General features: G+C 37.1%; 1 protein-coding gene across 1 annotated transcript; it reads left to right on the top strand.

Annotated features, from left to right (window-relative positions):
• The first annotated feature begins 636 nt into the window (after window positions 1-636).
• Window positions 637-2,295, top strand: LOC123654011. Its single transcript, XM_045589973.1, has one exon. The coding sequence runs from the start codon at window positions 729-731 to the stop codon at window positions 2,169-2,171; it is 1,443 nt and encodes a 480-aa protein (XP_045445929.1). The 5' UTR covers window positions 637-728; the 3' UTR covers window positions 2,172-2,295.
• Window positions 2,296-21,757: the final 19,462 nt, after the last annotated feature.

The following is a 21,757-nucleotide window of genomic DNA, read 5'->3' as shown; positions in this document are numbered from 1 at the left end:
TAACGTTGATAACGAGTGAATATAAAATTACTGTTTCAAATAACTTGTACCGTTTAAAATAGTTGCATTTTATGATTATTTTTTGTTAAAGCATACTTATATTAATAGGCAGTAATTTTATTACCTATTGACTTATTAAAAAAGTAATATGTTATACCTACTTATCAATGTTAATTTATTAACGAGATCTAGCGATAAAAGAACAAATATTTTTTATCAAACTACAAATGTATAAAATACAAAATATATTCACGTAAAATATTAAAATTTCTTAAAAACAAATTATTTTCATTATTATTTGTTTTTTTTTTAAATTTAAATTTTTAATTATGGTCGAATTTCGACCACTGTGTGACCACTAATATGTATAGATCTTTATACTATACTTATATAGTTTATACTTATAAACTTTTCCTTCTGTTGTTCTGTGTTACTTCTGTAATTTGCTTTAGTCTAAAGTAATGAATTGTTTCAGGTTTTAGTGCTACCAAGGTAACTTTATTGATTCACTAAAAGAATTGTTTGCGCGTGTCAAATTGTAGCTTCGATACAAAGGTAGACCCTCTCACAATAATGACACTTATTATGAAGTTACATAGGGTGGGTGACCAACGATCACGTTCCAGAGACATATTCTATTGAACAATTGCTTTGAACGCACGTTTATAAAGTTTATTATAATACGTACATTACGTTTCCAATAACAGTGACATCTTAAAAGTGTGAAAATGATGAAAAAGACGTTATTTTTATTCCTTTTGGTTCTTATAATGATCATGGATATAAATGCCGCCAGAAGGAGCATGTCTCGTAGTCGCAGTTCGGGGTCTAGTCGTAGTGTAGGCCGAAGAACTCATTCGAATCCTCCACCCGTGCCTACATCTATAAGCCATTCACAGCAAGCGTCAAAACCATCTTTATTCGGTTGGCAAGAAAAATCAGCTCAAAAAACTCAGACGTCATCAAATTCAAAACCAAATAATCAAGGTCATTCATATCCCTCAAGTAATACTGGCCTTTCTGGGAATAATCAGCAAAAATCATCATTACCTCAACAAGAAACCATGCAAAGGAGTAACATACCTTCACAACAATCTGTACAAAATGTCCAAAATAGTCAATCCAGTCACTCTTATCCAGGATCTAATGGCCTATCAGGAAATTCTGCTTCAGGTGTCGGGTACCCACAAGGAACAGGTTTGTCAGGCGCAAACGTCGCTCCATCTCCCTACCAAGGAGTAAACTCACCCAGTAATATTAGACCCAATGCATATCCTACGAATACTATGAACAACAATAACCAGCCTCCACATGGACCTCCACCTCCATATTCAAGTTCAGGGAATAATTTCTACCATCATCCCCAAGGACCTCCTCCACCGTATACAAATTATGGACATGGTTATGGTGGCTATGGAGGAACGTTTAGTCCTCAATCACCAGGTTATTTTGGTGGTTATACTAATAATGCTAAAAATTTTGGAAGTGTAAGCAGAACAGGAAGTGCTTTAACTGGAGTAGGTATTGCTGGTGCAGGGATTGGGACTGTATTAACAGGTTTAGCATTGTGGAATTTAGCTAGATCAACTGGACGTCATCATCACACAGTCATTTATGATAATCGAGGTCAACCGATTGCTGTTGCTCCAGAAAATAGTACAGCACCTGTAGTAGATTCTATTTTAGCAGATTTAGTTAACTGTACCCTTTCTATAAACAATGATAATACTACCGAAGTAATTGCAATACCTTGTTCTATCGCAACATCATTTACACCAGATGCTGATTTGAAAAATGTGAGTATGGAGAATATACAAGAAGATAATACAAAATGTACTGTAACCGTTGTGACGAAAGCGGGGAGAGAATTTGTGACAACTATACCGTGCTCCATCCTACTTAAGTCGGCGGCAGAGAATAATGTTACAGAAACACCAATTATTATTAACGCAACGATCACAGATAATTCTACCATACTGCCTACTGATGATAAACTTAATTCAGGCCAGCCTACTGCTTTAAAACTTGCTGATTTTCCAGAAAATATAGACAAATTCGATGCTTCGTTTAATTGTACTCAAGAAGCAGGAGATTCAAGGGACCCTATTAATCCTTGTTTTAGTGTAAAGAATAATCTTACAGTTATTCCTTTATCAATGGAACAACAATAATATTATTTATTTTCTCCATGCTAACACAAATAACTGAAAATGTTGAAATTAAATGTTGCTAATCATTGTTATGTTGCATTACGATTATGTTAAAATAAAAAATAAATTTTATTTTTTATGCAAACAAGAAATTTATTTAATAGTAACTTTATTTAATGCCATTATTTGTCTGATAATATAAAAGATTTTTAGGTATTATTATTTATAAATCATAATACTAAAAACGACTTCAGATTATAAGGCTTTTGTTCACAATTTGAGGTTTTATAATTAGATCAATATACGGAAAAAATAGGTACAGTATAAATGAAAATTCAACTTTTTTAATAATGACCACTTAGCTTTTACACAATAACAAATTTGCGTCAACGTATTATCGATTTGTGAGTCATATACGAGTATAATTGTTTGATATGGAAAAGTAGGGGTATTTTAATGACGTGTTTTCTGTGTTGAGTGTTTTAAACAAGAAACAATTACTTATTATTGGTTTATACAAAACATTTTGTTTGTTTTGTGGTTATCTCGAGATCTAATAGTTCTATTTTAAATGAACAGTTTCTTCATTATTCTCTATTTTATTTGATGGCGTAACGGTCACAGCATTGGATTGCGGCTGTTGCGATGGCGGTCGCGAGTTTGATACTCGCACATGGCATACATTTGTTTGGGCTTTACAAGTGCTTGCCGTTGTCTGGTCATTTATGCTTGTGTAATTGTGCGTTTCCAGACCCCTGACATAGGAAAAAATTCTAGTGGGGTCTGTTGAGTGTCAGTCGTTTATTTATTTAAATATTTAATAGCTTAAGTACGCCTGTTTCTCGCGAAAGGTCATAGATATTAAAAAAGTAGAGCACTAAACATAAACGTGGGTTGCGTGGTCCGTGGTAACGCAAGAAATATAAAAATTGTGGATATAGTTTTTTTTTTGACTTTTTATGGATTAATTAAAGTAGCACCATGTTCAACTCACCTTTTTCAAATATTATGGGAAATTTTTACTTTATAATTTCAAATTAGAGTAAAAAAAAGTCACACGAAATTTCGTGAAACGATGATATTCTTTGATATCACGAATAATGTTAGATACATTATCACAGTATTTATCGCAATTCAAGTTAATCACAAGTTAAAACAATGGGTACTACAACTAACATAAATCAAAAGCAAGTAGGGTGATTATTATAGCTACAGCTTATTTTAAATAATTGTTAAAAACTGTACTAAGTTAATGAAAAAAATGTTACATATATTTATATCTATATATTAATACGTGAAGCAAAAATGTATGTACCCCTTTAACGAAAATTGCGCGGACGGAGGAGTATGAAATTTAGTTTTTTTTTTTTTTTTTTTTTTTTTTAGAAGAGGGGGCAAACGGACAGTTGTCTCACCTGATGGTAAGTGAAAAACAACATCCACAGACACCCGTTACATAAAATATTAGCAGGCGCGTTGCCGGCCTTTCAAAAAGGAATATGCTCTTCTTTTGAAGGTCCCTAGGTCGTATTGTTTCGGAAATACCGTAGGTGGCAGCTGGTTCCACAGAGGGGTCGTGCGTGGCAGAAAATGGCGCAAGAATCGAGCTGTCGTAGACTTCCAGACATCGAGGTGATGTGGGTGAAATTTTGAATTTCGACGCGATGTCCGGTGGTGGAATTCTGCTGCAGGCATAAGTCCGAACAATTCCTCAGAACACTCCCCGTGGTAAATACGGTAGAAGATGCAGAGTGACCCGACATCTCTACGCAGTGCCAAAGAATCGAGCCGATCGGAGAGAATCTTGTCGCCAACGATTCGAGCCGCTCGGCGTTGAACACGGTCAAATGGAAGGAGCTGGTACTGGGGCGCTCCAGCTCATAGGTGAGAGCAGTATTCCATGTGGGGCCGGATCTGTGCCTTATATAATTGTAGGCGGTGGCAAGGCATGAAATACTGCTTCGCCCTACTGAGCACACTAAGTTTCTTTGAGGCTAGTTTAGCCTTTCCTTCCAGATGACCACGAAATTGCACATTGCTCGATATGTCGACGCCAAGTATCCCAATACTGGCTGAGGCTGTTAAGGGAGTGCCTTCAAATTTAAGAGGAACGACGAAGGGTGATTTTTTTGCGGTAAACGCGCAAACTTGTGTCTTATTAGGGTTAAACTGGACTAGATTATGTCGTCCCCATTGCGAGACTTTGGCTAAAAGAGACTCGATTTCAGACACAAGTTTGTTCCGACACTCATCGACTCGTTCCCGAGAAATATTAGGACGGCCTGTGTATAAGGCGTCCCCGGTGCTGTCGTCCGCATAACAATGAATGCCACTTGTTTGTAACAGGTCATTGATGTGCAGAAGGAACAAGGTAGGTGATAGTACACAGCCTTGGGGAACGCCAGCATTGACAGACTTGAGGTCCGAGCATGCACCATCAACAACGACCTTGATGTTCCTGTCTGCCAAAAAACTGGTGATCCATTTACATAATTTCTCGGGAAGCCCATAGGATGGTAGCTTTGTTAGAAGTGCCCTATGCCACACCCGATCAAAGGCCTTCGCTATGTCCAAACTGACCGCCAGCGCTTCTCCCTTGCTCTCGACTGCCTCCGCCCATCGCTGAGTTAAGAATATTAGAAGATCACCAGCCGAGCGACTCCGTTGAAAGCCATATTGGCGATCGCTAATCAGCTGGTGATCCTCCAAATACCGCCGGAGCTGGCAGTTGATTATGGATTCCATAATCTTTGAAAACAAGGAAGTTATAGCAATTGGTCTATAATTGGACGGATCTGAGCGGTCCCCTTTTTTAGGGATCGGATGCACCAAGGCCATCTTCCACGAACGTGGGACAACGCCTAACGAATAAGAGTGCCGGAAAAGACGCGTAAGGACGGGTGCCAACTCAGGAGCACAAGTTCGTAGCACTAGCGGAGGGATGCCATCGGCCCCACTCGACTTATTGACGTCCAACGAAAAAAGGGCTTTGCGTACGGAGCTCTGTTGGAAAACTATTTCCGGCATTATAGTATCACACCGAGGGATCGTCGGTGGTATTTTTCCCCTATCATCCAAAGTCGAGTTGGAAGCAAAAAGAGAGCCTAAAAGATCGGCTTTTTCCTTCGCGGTGTGGGCCAACGAGCCGTCCCTCATGTGCAATGATGGTAGGGATGGCTTACAAAAATTCCCTTGGACAGCTTTGGCGAGTGACCAAAATGCACGAGTTCCCGAAGGAAGTCGAACCAATCTCTCCCCAATTCTGCCCACGTACTCCGCTTTTGCCTCAGCGATGACTCTTTTGAAGGACCTGGAGGCAAAGTTATACTCCTTTTTTAATGCGCTGGTCTGTACATCCTGGGACATCGATGCATTAGCCCAAGCTCGGTAGCTTTCCCGCTTATGGCGTGCAGCTATTTTGCATGGTCGACCAAACCAGGGCTTGGATTTGCCGCCTATAGGCACCGCAGAGCACGGAATAAAAAGTTCCATGGCTTGCAGAACCACTTCGGCGACAGAATCAGCAACGATGTCTGGATCATCCAGCGAGAAGCAGATTCGCCCCCATGGGTAGGATGCGAAGAAGGACCGCATTCCATCCCAATCAGCTGACTTATAGTGCCAAACGCGTCGGCTGCCCGCAAAGCAGGGCCATCGTGGGCGTGTAACTGGCACAGAACTCCGGACCAGACAGTGGTCCGACGAGCCAAGTGGAGAATCCACGGAAACTACATAATTTTCTGGGCGAGACGTCAGCAAAAGGTCCAACAGGGAAGGCGTATGATCTTCCACATCAGGGATACGCGTTGGTGATGCTACTAATTGTGTCAGATCATACGCTGAGGCAAAGTCGTAAACAGATCTTCCCGCATGATCGGTTGTAAGCGAGCCGAGCCACTCGGTGTGATGGGCGTTGAAATCACCAAGTATCACGATCTCTGCAGATGGGATCTGTTGTAGCACGGTGTCTGTAGCCATTTGAATGTGCTCCATGAGTCGATCAGTTTCGTCGTTACCGCTGTGGGACCTATATAGGCAGGCATAGACGCGGGGATGGTCGTCGCTGTCTACGCGCAACCAAAGGATGGAGAGGTCCCTACCTTCAAGACTGCCGAGGCGACGAGAGCACACATCCTCTCTGACGTACGCGCAAACTCCAGCCCGCGGTACAAAAAAGTATTCTAATTTGTACCCCGGACAGGAGAGATAAGAGGTATCAGCTGGAGAGGATATCTGCGTCTCTGTCAAAAAGAGCAAGGCCGGCTTCGCCGTCTGGAGGTGGTAGTGGACGGCGTTAAGATTAGTATGAAGCCCTCTGATGTTACAGAAATCCACAGTCATAGTGGTAGGGGACTTCTGCCGACTGCTCCGTTTACCCCAGGCAGTTAATGTGTTGAGCACAGATTTGCCCCCCCCAGAATTCGCGGGGCTGCCTAGGCTTCTGGAATCAGGTGCAGGTCCTGAGCCCAGAAGTCCAGAGAGGGATTCTCCGGTGCTATTGCTACCGATACCCTCCTGAGGTAATCTTTGCGTAGTCTGTGCTGCCATCATGTTTGGGGGGGGGGGAGGGAGGAGCTCTGGTCACCTTACTCACCAACAGGAACACAACACCGCTTGAAGACAGTGTTATTTAGCTGTGATTTTCTGTAAGGTCGAGGTACCACCCCAGTCGGGCTGCTCCATATTTTGAGCAGGAAATTCCTGCTGTGCCCTACCTCAGTTAAAAAGTATAGTACACTTATAGTTTGTATAGAGAAGTGCAAAATGCTAACTTTTTTTTAAATTACGCATAAAAAATATATTAAATCAATTAAAAAAACATTACACAGACTACCATTTGACACACACACGTATATATGTATACTAATCTTTTGTTTATTGTTTTAAAAAAGTCTGTGGTTAAATTATGGTCGAATTTCGACCACTGGGTGACCACTAGTTATAATTAATGTAAATAAATTTTGTAAAATTATACCTCGAAATTCTAAATGAAATAAGAAGAAACTTTTTTACATACATACATACATACATATTATCACGCCTCTTTCCCGTAGGGATAGGCAGAGACCACTTCTTTCCACTTGCTACGATCCTTACATACTTCTTTCGCTTCGTCCACTTTCATTATTCCCTTCATACATGCTCTTCGGTTTAGAGTACTCTTGACCTGGCCTTTTTTCAAGACGTCCCTTATTTGGTCTCGGATCGTCCGCCTATGTCTACCCCTTCCAACCCTTCCATCTACACTCGCCTTTTACACTTTTTTCGTCAATCGTTCTTAAATCATTCTCTCGACATGACTAAGCCATTTGAGCATACCTTTCTCAATTTTTGTCACTAAATCTTCTTTCAGACCACAACGTTTCCTTATCTCACTATGTCTTATCCTGTCACTCAGTTTAACTCCTATCATACATCTTAACGCTCTCATCTCAACTGCATTTATTCTGCTTTCATGTTTCTTCTGCCATACCCAACTTTCACTGCCGTACATGAGTGTCGAAACCAACACCCCCTCATGCACAGCCAAACGAGCTGTGTTAGACACCTCCCGACTGCTCATAAAGGAGTGCAAAGCTTCATTCACCCTGTTTCCTGCATTCACTCTTCTTTCAATATCACTCTCACACTTTCCATCTCTTGTAAACTTTGAACCCAGATACACAAACTCATTCACCTGTTCAATTTGTTCATCTCCAATCACGATATTGCAGTCTGTCACTGCCTCTCTCAAACTCACTCTTTCAAACACTATTATTTTCGTCTTCTTTACTTTCATCTTCATTCCCTTTCTTACAAAGGCTCCAATCATATCAGTTACCATCTCCTACAACTCCTCGGGCGAAGACGCAAGTAATACTTGATCATCAGCATAGAGAAGACATTTGACGAGTAAATCATTCATTCTCAACACATTTTCACTATCTTTTAAATCTGTCAAACAATTGTCCATGAACAGATTAAATAGCCACAGTGACACTACACATCCCTGTTTAACACCTTTTTCGATATTAAGCCATTCTGTGTATGCCCCATTTATCCTCACACAAGCACTAGAATACCTATAAAGAGATTGTAATGCTCATATGAGGACACTGCTCACACCATTCACGGACAATGCTGACCACAATTCATTTCTCATCACTCTATCATAGGCCTTTTCTAAACCTACGAACGCGCAATAGACTTTTTTGTTTTTGGCCAAACACTTTTTGACTATGAACCGCAAAGAAAAGACCCGATTCGCACATGCCATTCTCTTTCTAAATCCCGCTTGTACATCCTATACTTTATCGTCTGTTTCATTCACAATCCTCTCAATCAACACTTTTGCATACAATTTACCGACGACGCTGAGGAGGCTTATATCGCGGTAATTCCTGCAGTCCTGCCGTGACCTTTTTCCTTTGTACAATGGGACGATTACGGCTTTGCACCAGTCTCCCGGTACCTGCCCGTTTCGCCAGTACAAATTGAAAAGGCGGTACAGCTGGCTAGCAACTATGCTATGTCCAGCCTTCAGCATTTCGACGGTAATCCTGTCATACCCTGCAGCCTTACCTAATCTCATACTTTTCAACGCTTTCACTATTTCATCCATGCTTATCTCACTTTCATCACCATTTATACTCTCTTCCATGGAAGGTGCCGTATGTTGTACCTGCACTTCCTCTCTTTCGAACAAACTTTCAAAATACTCTTTCCATCTCTTTAACACACATTTTTCTTCTTCTATAATGGTCCCATCTTGACTCCTGATTGTACTTAGCTCCGAGGTAGAAGTTTTTCCTCTAGCAGTTTTGATGGATTTCCAGAAAAACTTGATGTTTGACTGGAAATCTTCAGTGAACCTTCTATCAAAATCATCCTTTCGTTCTTCTTTCTTTCTAGAGACAACTTTTTTCGCCGCTAATTTCAATTTTTTATACTTTATTCTTGCTTCCTTAATCTCGTCATCCGTTGCCTTTTGAACTCTTTGGTTAGCTTTTGTCGCTAACCAATCCAACCACGCTTTCTTCTTTTCTTGCACCACCTTTTGTACATTTTTATCCATCCACACATTATAGTTCTTTCTTCCTTTCCTTCTTTTAGCTACCCCGCATACCTCAAAAGCAACATTCACGACCCCTTTCTTAAATTTATCTCACAAATCTTCAATCACACTATATATATCTTAACTATATCTTCTATGCCTTTAAAATTTTCTTTCAGTTTCTCTATATATTCGTCTTTCTTTTCTTTTTCTTGTAGGTTTTCTACTTTCACTCTGTCCAACACACTCGTAGGCTGGGCCCTTCGATGTCGCCACTGTTTAAAGAGGCCAAGCATTCGGGCTACGACCAGGAAGTGGTCTGTGTCGAGGCCTACAGCGCGGTATGCCCGAGTGTCTAGCACTTTCTTCCTCAGTCTTTCATCCACTATTACAAAATCAATCATACTTCTAGACTCACCCTCATCTCTTGTATACAAATGGATCTTTTTGTGGTCAAACATTGTGTTGGCCACGCAAAGATTCCATTCCAAGCATACTTCAAGCAGGCTTCTCCCATTGTCATTCACTCTCTCATCCCCAAACGTACCAAGAACTCTTTCATACCCATCACGCGTCACTCCAACCCATCCATTAAAGTCCCCTAACATCACGATCCGTTCCTTTTCTCCGCACTTATTCAAGACATCTCTCGGCTGGTTTCGGGGACTCCTGACCAGTATGCCGTGTAGGGACCATGTACTGTGGTGTCACATCCTTTCCTCTTAGTTTCATTAACGCATAGAACATCTATACATCGTTCATCCATCATCTGACGTACTTCATCTACCTTACCATCCATTCCTCCTCTTACATTCAACGTAGCGAAGCGGCTCTCCATGGGCCAATTTTCGAGACGTGATGGGTGGCGAACCACATCGCCATCACAGCCCCGCATGCCAGGGTAAGGGCTGGCCTAATTCTGGGTCACAAGATCCCAGGGCAGAGTGGCACGCTAATGTATAGGCTTGCCCCTAGCCACGCATCCATCCGCGCGGCAGACGTTGGATTGACGGAGAGGGTAGGAATAGGGAAAGGGAAGGATAGGTGGTGTGAAAAGGAAGATTGGTAAGTTCGTGTGGGGAATAGGAAATATAGGATATTACCGCCCAGAGGGTAAGGGATAGGACAGTAATAGCTAGGGAAGCCGGGGTCGCATACCCGTATACTATACCACAACTACCGGACAGGTAATTGGGATGAGTATCCCATGACTTTACTTACTAGAAACTTTTTTCCGACCTAATATCATCCTCATTAATTATTATTACCAAATATTCTATGGATTTGATTTCTATCACAGACCATAGAACTACTCCGTGATTTCTACTCAATAGAACTCAAAAGAACAATGTACTCAATTACAATAGAAGCAATAAGCATTATTCTTAATGCAAAAATAGTTTGAATAAACGTGTTGGAACCGAGGCGCAATAATTTTGTATTTATTGAAAGCTTTTCAAAGTTGTAGGTTTATTTTTATAAACATAGTTTATAACTTATCTGTTGATAAGTTCGTGTTAATATAGGTCAGGCGAGGTTGAATTCTACCTAAAATTATTTTAAATAGTCTTCAACCTTATTTGTTTCAATTTTATAAAACTCTAATATACCTTTAACAAAAAAGTTTTTACTCTAGTAAGTAAGTAGTAAGTGGGGCTCCAGAAGTTTCTCAATCAGGTTTTGTCGGCGAGATTTGTTTGCTCAATGCATATTAAGAAATTTCTTTTCTTTGGCTATATACGTGAACTTTTCCTTACAATATCATTTTATTTATAAAAGTATATTAAGTCATTCTATTTTCTTGTTTTACCTAACTTTTGCTTGTTAACTTTGTTACTATTCGTGAACATTAGGTTATACGACTCAAGAAGTAACTTCTCTAGAGACGGAAATAGGTCTGTCTGGTTTTTTCTGCATTCTGAAAAAAAAAATAGCAAAGTTTTATGCTAATTTACTTAGGTACCTCATTATGTGTATCGATATTTTTCGATATTGCTCGATGGTGAAACTATTGGAATAACGATTCAGCCTGTACTATGGCCTCTTTTCTCATATAGAATAAGGATTGGAGCTTAATCCACCACGCTGCTCCACTACGGGTTGACGGATATGTTCCCTACTATGATTAATGATCTATCAGGTATTTATGATAACAACGATGGGGAGACTCACAAGTTTGAATCGAACTCACAAAACGTTGGTGTTTTAGGGGACTACACGCATACTACACCAGATAAACCTCAAATCTTATTTTTCTGCTCCTCTTTTTTATTTTGCTTGTCAATTCTTTCTGCTTTTTTTGATCTCTTTCTTGGTGTCAAACTATTAATGAATTTTAATTTTTACCTTTCAAGTGTTTGATACTTCACCCTACTTAATGTTTTTTTCATCTATATCTATAATCTGTAATCTGTAATATATGTATATAAAAGCGAAAGGTCACTCACTCATCACGAAATCTCCGAAACTATAATAGCCACAAACTTGAAATTTGGCAAACAGACTCCTTATAAGACGTAAACATCTGTTAAGAACGGATTTTACGAAACTCGACCTCTAAAGGGGTAAAACGGGGGTTGGAAGTTTATATGAAAGTCCTATGTTTTTGAAGTAAGAGACTTGAAATTTAAAATGTATGCTATATAGATGGTGAGAAGGTGTCTAAATAATGTATCTTTAGAAATCAACTCCCTTTTGGGGTTAAAACGGGGGATGATAGTTTGACTCGCTCATCACGAAATCTCTGAAACTCTAACACCAACAAGCTTGAAATTTGGCAGGTAGGCTTCTTATAGAGTGTCGACATTTATTAAGAAGGTATTTTATGAAACTCGGCCTCTAAGGGGGTTAAACGGGGGTTGGAAGTTTGTATGAAAGTCCTTTGTTTTTGAAGTAAGAGACTTGAAATTTAAAATGTGTGCTCTATAGATAGTGAGGAAGTGTCCAAATAACGTAATCTTTAGAAATCAACTCTCTTTTGGGGTTAATACGGGGGATGGTAGGTTGACTCACTCATCACGAAATCTCCGATACTATAATAGTCACAAACTTGAAGTTTGGCAGGTAGGTTCCTTATAGGGTGTTAACATCTGTTAAGACCGGCTTTTACGAAACTTGACTCTTAAGGGGATAAAACGGGGTTGGAAGTTTATGGTTATGTATGCTCTATAGATGGTGAGGAGGTGTCCAAATAATGTATCGTAATCTATATATATAAAAGAGAAAGGTCACTGACTCACTCATCACTCAAAAACCGATGGGACCATCCAGCGGTTTTTAATCCATCCAGGATGGACAAAGATAAAATTTGGTAGGGAGGTAGATTATAGTAAGTAGACGTCCGCTAAGAACGAATTTTGCGATATTCCACCGCTAAGAGGGCTTTTTATAATTGGGCTTGATAGTTTGTACGAAACATAAACAGCAGCTATAAGTTCGCCTGATAGGTTATTTATACTGCACCCTGAAAATAAAGCTAAAAATGTGGTGTATAGAGAGGTTTTATAAGAATAACTATTAAATTATACTAAATTGTGCCTTTTAAAAAGTTACTCAGTGTGATAAGCATTTCAAGTGACTGAAATAAAAAAATAGTTTGCGTTAAACATCTTAATAATAATGCATATCTTCATAACCACGCGAACGTAGTCGCGGACAACAGTTAGTTTATTATAAAACAAAGTCCCCAAAAGTGTATGTGGTTGATTCCCTCAAAATCTACTGAACGGATTTTCATGCGGTTTCACCAATGGAGAGAGTACTTCAAGAGGAAGGTTTACGGAATGACTAAGCCGATTTTGATGAAAGTTTCACTGGAAGTTTGCCGGTAAAACTTTGTGAAACACTGATTTCAACGCGGGCGAAGCCGCGGGCACAGCTAGTAAATCTATATATATATAAAAATTTCGTGTCACAATGTATGTTAGCGATAAACTCCGAAACTACTGAACCAATTTTTATCAAATTTTTTAAGCATCTGTAATTTGGTTCAACTTGGGAGATAGGGTCGTTTTTATCTCAATTATTAATCTCGATATTTTTTATTGCAAATTAAATGTTTATTATACGACTTTAGTGTGTATTTATCGGTTAGTTCTATAAAGCCTTAATAGATGACTTAGATATTAGATATTTTAATAAAGTATAATTACTGAGCCACAGGAATGCGTGGCTTGGTCAGCTAGTTAAACATAACTCGTTAGTAATAATAATATTAAAATAATCATAATTCAGAACTTATTCTACTATATAACTTCCGAAAATACGATACCTACTGTTTGAACATGACAGGTCATTGAGAAAGAGACTTTACAATTTTATTTTATTATAAATATATCACTGAATTATTTTTGTTTTTACTCTGACTCTAAAAAAGTTTCTTTTAATAAAAAATAGTACAGATATTTCAAACAGTACATAACTAACCACGAATTTCTTTTAAAAAATACTTGACAGGTTACGCTTATAGTGCCACTTTTTTGAGAACTAGCCAACTATCTATATCGAAAATTAAATAAAATCTATATAGAAAAATAAATAAAATCTATCTGATTAATAATTATTAATAATTAAATTAATAATTATTAATCAGATAGATTTAATTTATTTTTTTACTAGCTTTTTACTACTCGGCAGACGTTGTTCTGCCCGGAAAAGAGCTACTAAATTGATTGCTAACATACCGATTGCAGCGCCACCTACCGGGTCCCATTGAGATAAAAACTATCTTATCTCCCAAGTTTCACCAAATTACAGATGCTTACAAAATTTGATAAAAATTAGTTCTGTAGTTTCGTAATTACATACTGATAGGAGCGCCACCTACTGGGTCTAATTGAAATAAAAACTATCCTATCGCTCAAGTTGGACCAAATTACAGATGCTTACAAAATTTGATAAAAAAATGGTTCAAAAGTTATAACAGAAATGTTACTAACGTAATATACAGAAGAAATCATTTATGGAAGAAACTTAAAGGCAATCCTACAAATGAAACATTAAAACGTCAATTTTTAACCGAAAGAAATAACTTACACAAATTAATTAGAAACACAAAACAAGAATTTTATTATAATTCCTTTAAAAATTGTAATAATGACTCAAAAAAGCTTTGGAGTTTAATTAATACGTTAGCTAACAATAAAATTAAAAATTACTCACATCTTCCTACCTTAATTGTATCAGGTAAAACAATTAACAATGGCAATGATATATGCGAAAAATTTAATATATTTTTTTCATCAATCGGCTCTGAACTGGCTCAAAAAATACCAAAATATCATCCAAATGAATTTATTAACACTATGACTTACCTAAATAAAGAACCCGAACATATAATAACACATTTTGAACCTTGCACCATTAAAGAAGTAAAAAATATCATTAAAAGTTTAGACAAATCGTGTAGTACAGGTATCGACGGCATCAGCACAAAATCACTTATCTGCATATGTGACCTTATAGTAAAAAATTTAACAGATTGTATAAATAAATGTTTGGCTACAGGAACTTTTCCTAATAGTTTGAAAATAGCAAAATTAACTCCGATATACAAATCCGGACCAAAAACTGATCCGGGTAACTATCGTCCGATTTCTGTGTTGCCTGTGATTTCAAAAGTTTTTGAAAGTGTCATATATAGGCGCCTGATGGCACACCTGGAGAGTTTAAGTTTTCTTTCTACGCAACAATACGGTTTCCGTCAAAAATCCGGAACGGTATCAGCAGTAATTGATTTAATAACTAAAATAAATACAGAGATTGATAAAAAAAACTTTTGTCTGGGTATCTTCATCGACCTTCAGAAAGCTTTCGATACGGTTAGTCATTCCTTACTGTTAGCTAAGTTAAAAAATTTAGGGTTATCCGGACCTGCTTACGACATATTTCAATCATACTTAGAAACTCGAACACAAGTTGTTAAAATCGGTACACCAGGCTACACAAGCAATCCCCAACGTTTAACCTGCGGTATTCCCCAGGGATCCGTAATAGGACCATTATTATTTCTAATTTACGTCAATAATGTAACTAATATCAATCTAACTGGACATATTACACTATATGCTGACGATACATGTCTTTTTTACTTCGGAAAGGACCTAACAGAATTGGTCAAACAAGCACAGCAAGATCTACGCCAATACAGCATTTGGTGTCAATGTAATCTACTAACAGTTAACGAAAAGAAAAGTTCTTACATGATTTTCAGTGCAAAAAATAAAAAAATACCGGACGATATATCACTACGTATTAACGACGAAATTCTTCGTAGATCACGCCAAGAAAAGTACCTTGGCTTAATTTTGGACGATAAATTGACATGGCGACCCCACATAGAACACCTGAAAAGTAAACTTACACAATTCATTGGCGCACTACGGAGGATGTCTTCTTGTATACCACCTAAAATACGATATATGCTGTACAATGCGCTTATAAAATCTAAACTTACATATTTAATAGAGGTCTGGGGCAGCGCCGCTAAAACGAATATCATGCCATTACAACGTGCACAAATTAAAGCTATTAAAGTGTTATTCCAATATCCCAAGCTAACACCTACTTCTATACTATACAAAACCACAAAAATACTTAACCTTGAGCAAATTTTCACTGTAAAAATATGCATGTTAATAAAAAAAAAAAAATATCTGGACACATCCGCATGCAGACAGCTTTTATCAAACGCGAGTATACACACAACTTAAGAAATACACACAAACTGAAACTCATTGCACCAAGAACAGGGTACGGTAAAAGAAACATTTTATATGATGGTGTCGTGAGGTACAATAAACTACCAAATGAAATAAAAATATGTGAAAACCTTTCTATATACAAAAATAAATTAAAAAAATATATACTTGAAACATAATGTGTATAAATAAACATAAAACATAAATGAATAAATATAACAAATAAACAAAAAAATATATATACATATACAATCACAACAAAAAATCACTCATAAACTTTCACATTAATTTATCAACTACCTTCAATCAAACAAAAAGACAAACTAAACCATGTTCGCAATATGATTCGTAATACTCGTAGTAAACAAATAAATAAACATGATTCTTTATTGCCACCTTTCCCTTTTTTGAGTCATTACCTATTTAAACAAATACGGTCGAACTGTTTGTTACATATTTAATAAAGTATCTATAATGTACAATACTCATAAGTGAACTGTAATGTTCTTGAGAAATCAATAAAGTTCTTTAAACCTAAGTTTCGGAGTTTATCGCCCACATATATCGTGATATGAAATTTTTATTTATACAGGGTTACTTGTAATTCGATACATTCCTTTAAGGGCATGATAGTACATACAATAAGCTATGAATAACCCTATATTGTCTTATACAAATGTTGACCGTTACTGAGAAATTTAGAAATTTTGTAATTTTCAAAAAATCCAGAATTTCGACTTTAAAGTCAACTTAAAGAAAATCTTCATTTTAAAAACAAATAAAACGGCGAAATTTTGCAATGGTTTCGCCACAATATCTTAAGACTCGTGTTACTTTGAATGATTCCTTTATTTTTTTTTTATTCATAATAAAAAAAATTTAATATTAAAAAAAGTAATAAAAAGTAAGAAGTGTACAAAATATAACAAGAATTCCCCACCTATCAAGCTATCTAATGAGGTAAAAACGTCCAAAAAAAATCTTAACACATGTGGAGGATAATTCTTACAAACGGAACAAGCCGCCATTTGTTAAAATAACATTTAAAATAATTTTTTACACAAACACGTATAAGCTTAAAAATAAAAATTGGAATTGGTTTTATAAAAACATTTATTATTTTTACAAATCTTGTTTAAATTGTGCCCCCCTATTTCTTATGCATTTTCTACATCTGCGCCAGATTTCAGTTTTAGTTACTCTTGATGTAAGATTATTTCTCATAATGCTGCATCAATAATTAATCGCTGCCTTAAATATTCTTGCGAGGATACAGGGCCTGTCCAATTATCGTAGAACAAGGCCTTCATGTGCGCCCAGACATAAAAGTCCACGGGTGTAATATCTAGGCTTCTTACTGGCCATGGGATCGGAGCATTTTAGATGAGTCTTTTCCAAACAGATGAATTGGCAGAAGAGGTCATTTTAACAAAAAAGTTTTTGTTCAGTTTACAGGGTTATAAAATAAATAAATTTCTAAAATAAAAGTAGCTTAAGTTACTCCTTACTACATCAGCTATCTACTAGTGAAAGTCCCGTTAAAAACGGTCCACCCGTTTCAGAGGTTAGCCGAACAAACAGACAGTCAAAAATTGTTAAAATAGCATTTTGGTATATGTACCGTGTATACATTCATATACATTTAGTAAAAAGCGGTTACTTTAATATTGAAAATCTATCGATTAGTATTTTTTTATTACGAATATCCGCAATTTTTTTTGCTTCCCATCATTGTCTATGCGCATACGTAGCGCTCACCAGCCGGCCTAGCATGCATACAACGAGATATCTCTTGACGAGAGAGAGAGATAATGTCTACATCGAGTATTTTCTCGATTACCCTAACATGCGCACTACGAGAGACAAAATTCTCTTCCGAAGACTTCGCCTTGTCGAGTAGAGAAACATTATCAACCATAATCACAACTGAATATCATTCTTATTTCTTATGTCGTAAAGTTGAATTTACAAGGTTATTGACCAATCGTGCCAAACCGGGATGAGCCAACGTTTGTATAATTTCAAACGAGTGACACACGTTTTATTTAACAATGTTCTCGGCCTTTTGGCTAAGATAAAAAGTTTATATCTAATTTAAAAAATCTAATATGGAAAATAAAACGGCGTAAGTAAATGAATTTAATTATATATGTAAAACAATATGCTCGTGTTGTGCTTTATATCTTGTCGCACATTAGATAATTGTAATTCTATCACGCATTGTTATTTTTTTTAAAATAACAATGCGTGAAATAAAGTATTATTATTATTATTATTTAGAATAAGAAGCAACAGGGCGCAAATACGTTTTTTGTGTCATTATATGGCACACTTCACTCGACTTTTCGCATTTTCCGCTCTTCGTATACCGAAATTATATAATTATAATAGGGAAACGCCATGGTATACAAAAAATAGGCACCCGGTTTTATTTATTTTTTATTTATCGTCTTTCTCGTCGATAATATTGAAGACGAGAAGTTTCTCTTCCTAAAACGACAAAATTCGACAAAATTACGACGTCATGTTAGCTTCCGTAGAGATAAATATCACAGATCACTAAAATTTAATGATTATCTCTTCTTGACGTAACGAGAAGAGTATCGCGTGCACGCATGTTAGCTACTGTAGACATAGAGAGATAATACGAGAAAAGGGGTAGACAAAATTTTGTCGTGGTGCGCATGCTAGGCCTGCTGGCTTATGATATAAACCATGGAGCATAGATATAAACGGTAAATTTGTTCAAACTATTTATATTAATTTAAAAATTAAGGAAAGTGGATCTGCTCGAAACTATTCTTGAGCAATTATAAATGCAACTTGAGCAGTTTTTTAACACTTTGAGCAATTTAAAATATTGTATACATCAAAAGATATACGAGTTTGAAATTATTGTTATATGAATATTTTTCAACGACTTTTTTTATTTTTAATTAATTAATTTAAGTTGAGCAATTTAAAAGGACAACGTAGTTGAATTGAGCTATTGAAAATCTATCGATTAGTATATTTTTTATTACAAGTATCATTATTTGGCAGGCTGGGGTGGGGTAGGTACTATAGTCACTAGTAATAAAGATTATACAATATCTAGGTTTAGGGATGTGAGTAAAGGCTTCGAAAATCGATTTTTACGAAATCGATTATTATCTATTTTTGAGCAATCGATTTTTAAAAGAAAAATAATCGATTTTTTGTAAAAATCGATTTTTAAAAGACGAAATAAAAACAAAAATAAATTGTTTTGCCTTTATAATTTATTAATCACAAAGATTAGAAGCAAAAAAATCAACACAGGTTGTTAGGTAAAGAATGTAGGAACAACAATCTAAATATAATTAAAAAATAGTTTCATTCAGATAACATAATAATATCATCATGCGTAGGTAGGTTGGTGTATGTAGATGTAGATGTTTTCGTCATTACCTGATTAGCTAATAATAATAATAATAATAATAATAATATTTATTTAGATGAAGATTACATTATGAGGAAAATAAGTTATAAGTAATTTTTACACAAAGTTTTTTACACAAAGTTTGACAACACGATTAGCGAAGGACTGGTGCTCAAAAAAGGTATAAAATACCTGTACTATAAGTCACCAGGTCCCCCCCCCCCAAAGTTAAGAATACAGGATCATGTGCTCAACTTGTCCAAATGGAGACAAGCCTCGCAGATGAGGGTATATGTAAACTTGTTTTACCAATTTATAATAATTGCCAACAAAGACCCAAAAGGTCAACAAGAAAATTTAGGTAATTAGAAAGAAAAATAATAATAATAATAATAATAGTAATAATAAAATACAAACAATTATATACCCAGAGTCAGCTGCTAGTGAACAAGTAGGTTTTCGGTATCATCGTATGTGAAAGATTTGAGCCAGTTGGTAATAGTGAATTTACATTTCAGTCTTGGAAGGTGATAAATGGGTATACGGGAGTTAACCCTGTTATAAAGAAAGTTTCCCAAGTAATAGTACTGTCTCCGAGCTAGAGCCGTTGAAACCTTGATAGAGGGGCATACTTTGTTTTTACGTCTTTTGTCTTGATTAATTTTAGGGTCGAATGGGAGCTGAGAATGCTTTTTTAACAGAATACGAGTTATAAACAATTTCCTCACCGATAGGACATCCCAGGATTTATAAAGATCGTCGGTCGGATATCTAAAAGGAAGTGACGCTGCTGTTTTAAGGATTGCTCGCTGGGCTCTCTCTACACCAATAAGGGCTGACTTACACGAACCACCCCATACAGTGATGCAGTATGTTATAAGGGATTGGCAGAGCGCATAGTAGACAGATTTGATAGTATTCCGATCAGCTACATGTCTTAAGCATTTGAAAATGTAGATGAGTTTCCTTAGTTTAGCTACGAGAGACAAAATATGGGGCTTGAAGGTGAACGCAGAGTCAATAATGACCCCCAAGTATCTGATATTGTCCACTCTTTCAAGAACCGGACATACACAACTGGTGTATGAAGCTGGGTTGCAAGCATGTGCTCGAATGATGCCAAAAGATGGTAAACCCTTTTTAGTGGCGGAGAAAGCCAGGTACTTGGTCTTAGTTGCATTTAAAGTCAGGATGTTATTTTTTAACCATGCCGATACACTGTCAAATCCACGCTGTGCAGCATCATACACGTCCTCCCACGTACTGCCGTCAAACAGTAAAGCAGTATCATCTGCGAAGGAAATAATTTTTCCTTGTGGGATCTTCATTCGACAAAGTTCGTTTATGTACACTAGAAACAACGTGGGACCAAGAACGCTACCCTGAGGCACCCCATATGAGATGGGTACAATGTCGCTTGTTGTTTGACCGATCCTGACTCTTTGCCTTCGGTTTTGCAGGTAGTTTTTAAAAAGCAGAAGAGATAAGCCTCTCACACCAACCTCCTCCAACCTATCAATTAGTATAGAGATAGCAACCGTGTCAAAAGCCTTGGCAAGATCTAGAAAAATTACGAGAAGTTTCCGTTTATTCTCAATTCCAGACATTAATGTGTTTGTCATCTCGATCACTGCGTCCTCCGTTGATCTACCAGCACGGAATCCAAATTGTGAGTCAGATAATATATGGTTGGACTCAAGAAAAGAAACTAACCTTTTATTCATAAGTTTCTCTAAAATTTTGGAGAGAACTGGCAGAATCGAAATGGGCCTATAGTTGCTGACGCTGGACTCATCACCCCCCTTGTGGATTGGCTTGACAGTAGATATTTTAAATTGCTCAGGGAAGCAACCCGTGCTTAGTGCAACATTACAAAGATGGGTGATGGGTGCAACGAGCAAATTACAGTTGCGCCTAATAAGCCAGGCGGGGATATTATCAACTCCAGCGGCACAGCCATCTTTCAGAGACATGATAATAACCTTTATCTCTCCAGGATCAGTGGGCCAAAGCAGCAGAGAGTTGGGAGACCTGGGGAAATCATGCTTACTTTGAGCAGGTGTGACACACGGCTGAATGAGCTTCTCAGCCAATGACTGTCCGATTTCGCAAAAATATTTGTTGACAGAATTAGCATTAGCAACAGGATCGTCACCACAGAGTAGGCTCGTAGATTTGTCCACCTTATTGCAAGTATAAGTAATGTTTCTTACTGCGTTCCAAAGTTTCTTTTTATCTGAACCAGCTTCACAAATCAGGGACCTTTCATATTGCCTTTTGAGTTTATGAAGTAGGTCGGTACAGTAGTTCCTATATCGCTTATATGTGCACTTTAAACTATCGTTATTAGGAGCCAGTTTAACTTTTTTATTTAGTCTATCGCGGTTTTTTAGGCAGCGTAACAGATCAGGTGTAACCCATGGTTTTGCTATTCTTTTTCTTTTTGACACAATGACCTCTCTTGTGTTGTAATTCA

The sequence above is a fragment of the Melitaea cinxia genome, chromosome 5 (assembly GCF_905220565.1).
Source record: "Melitaea cinxia chromosome 5, ilMelCinx1.1, whole genome shotgun sequence".
NCBI lineage: Eukaryota > Metazoa > Arthropoda > Insecta > Lepidoptera > Nymphalidae > Melitaea > Melitaea cinxia.
This window is presented reverse-complemented; position numbering and strand designations above follow the sequence as displayed.

Bases quoted from the DNA above. Each gene is read 5' to 3' on its own strand.
- LOC123654011 (XM_045589973.1), top strand. From the start codon at position 729: ATGATGAAAAAGACGTTATTTTTATTCCTTTTGGTTCTTATAATGATC.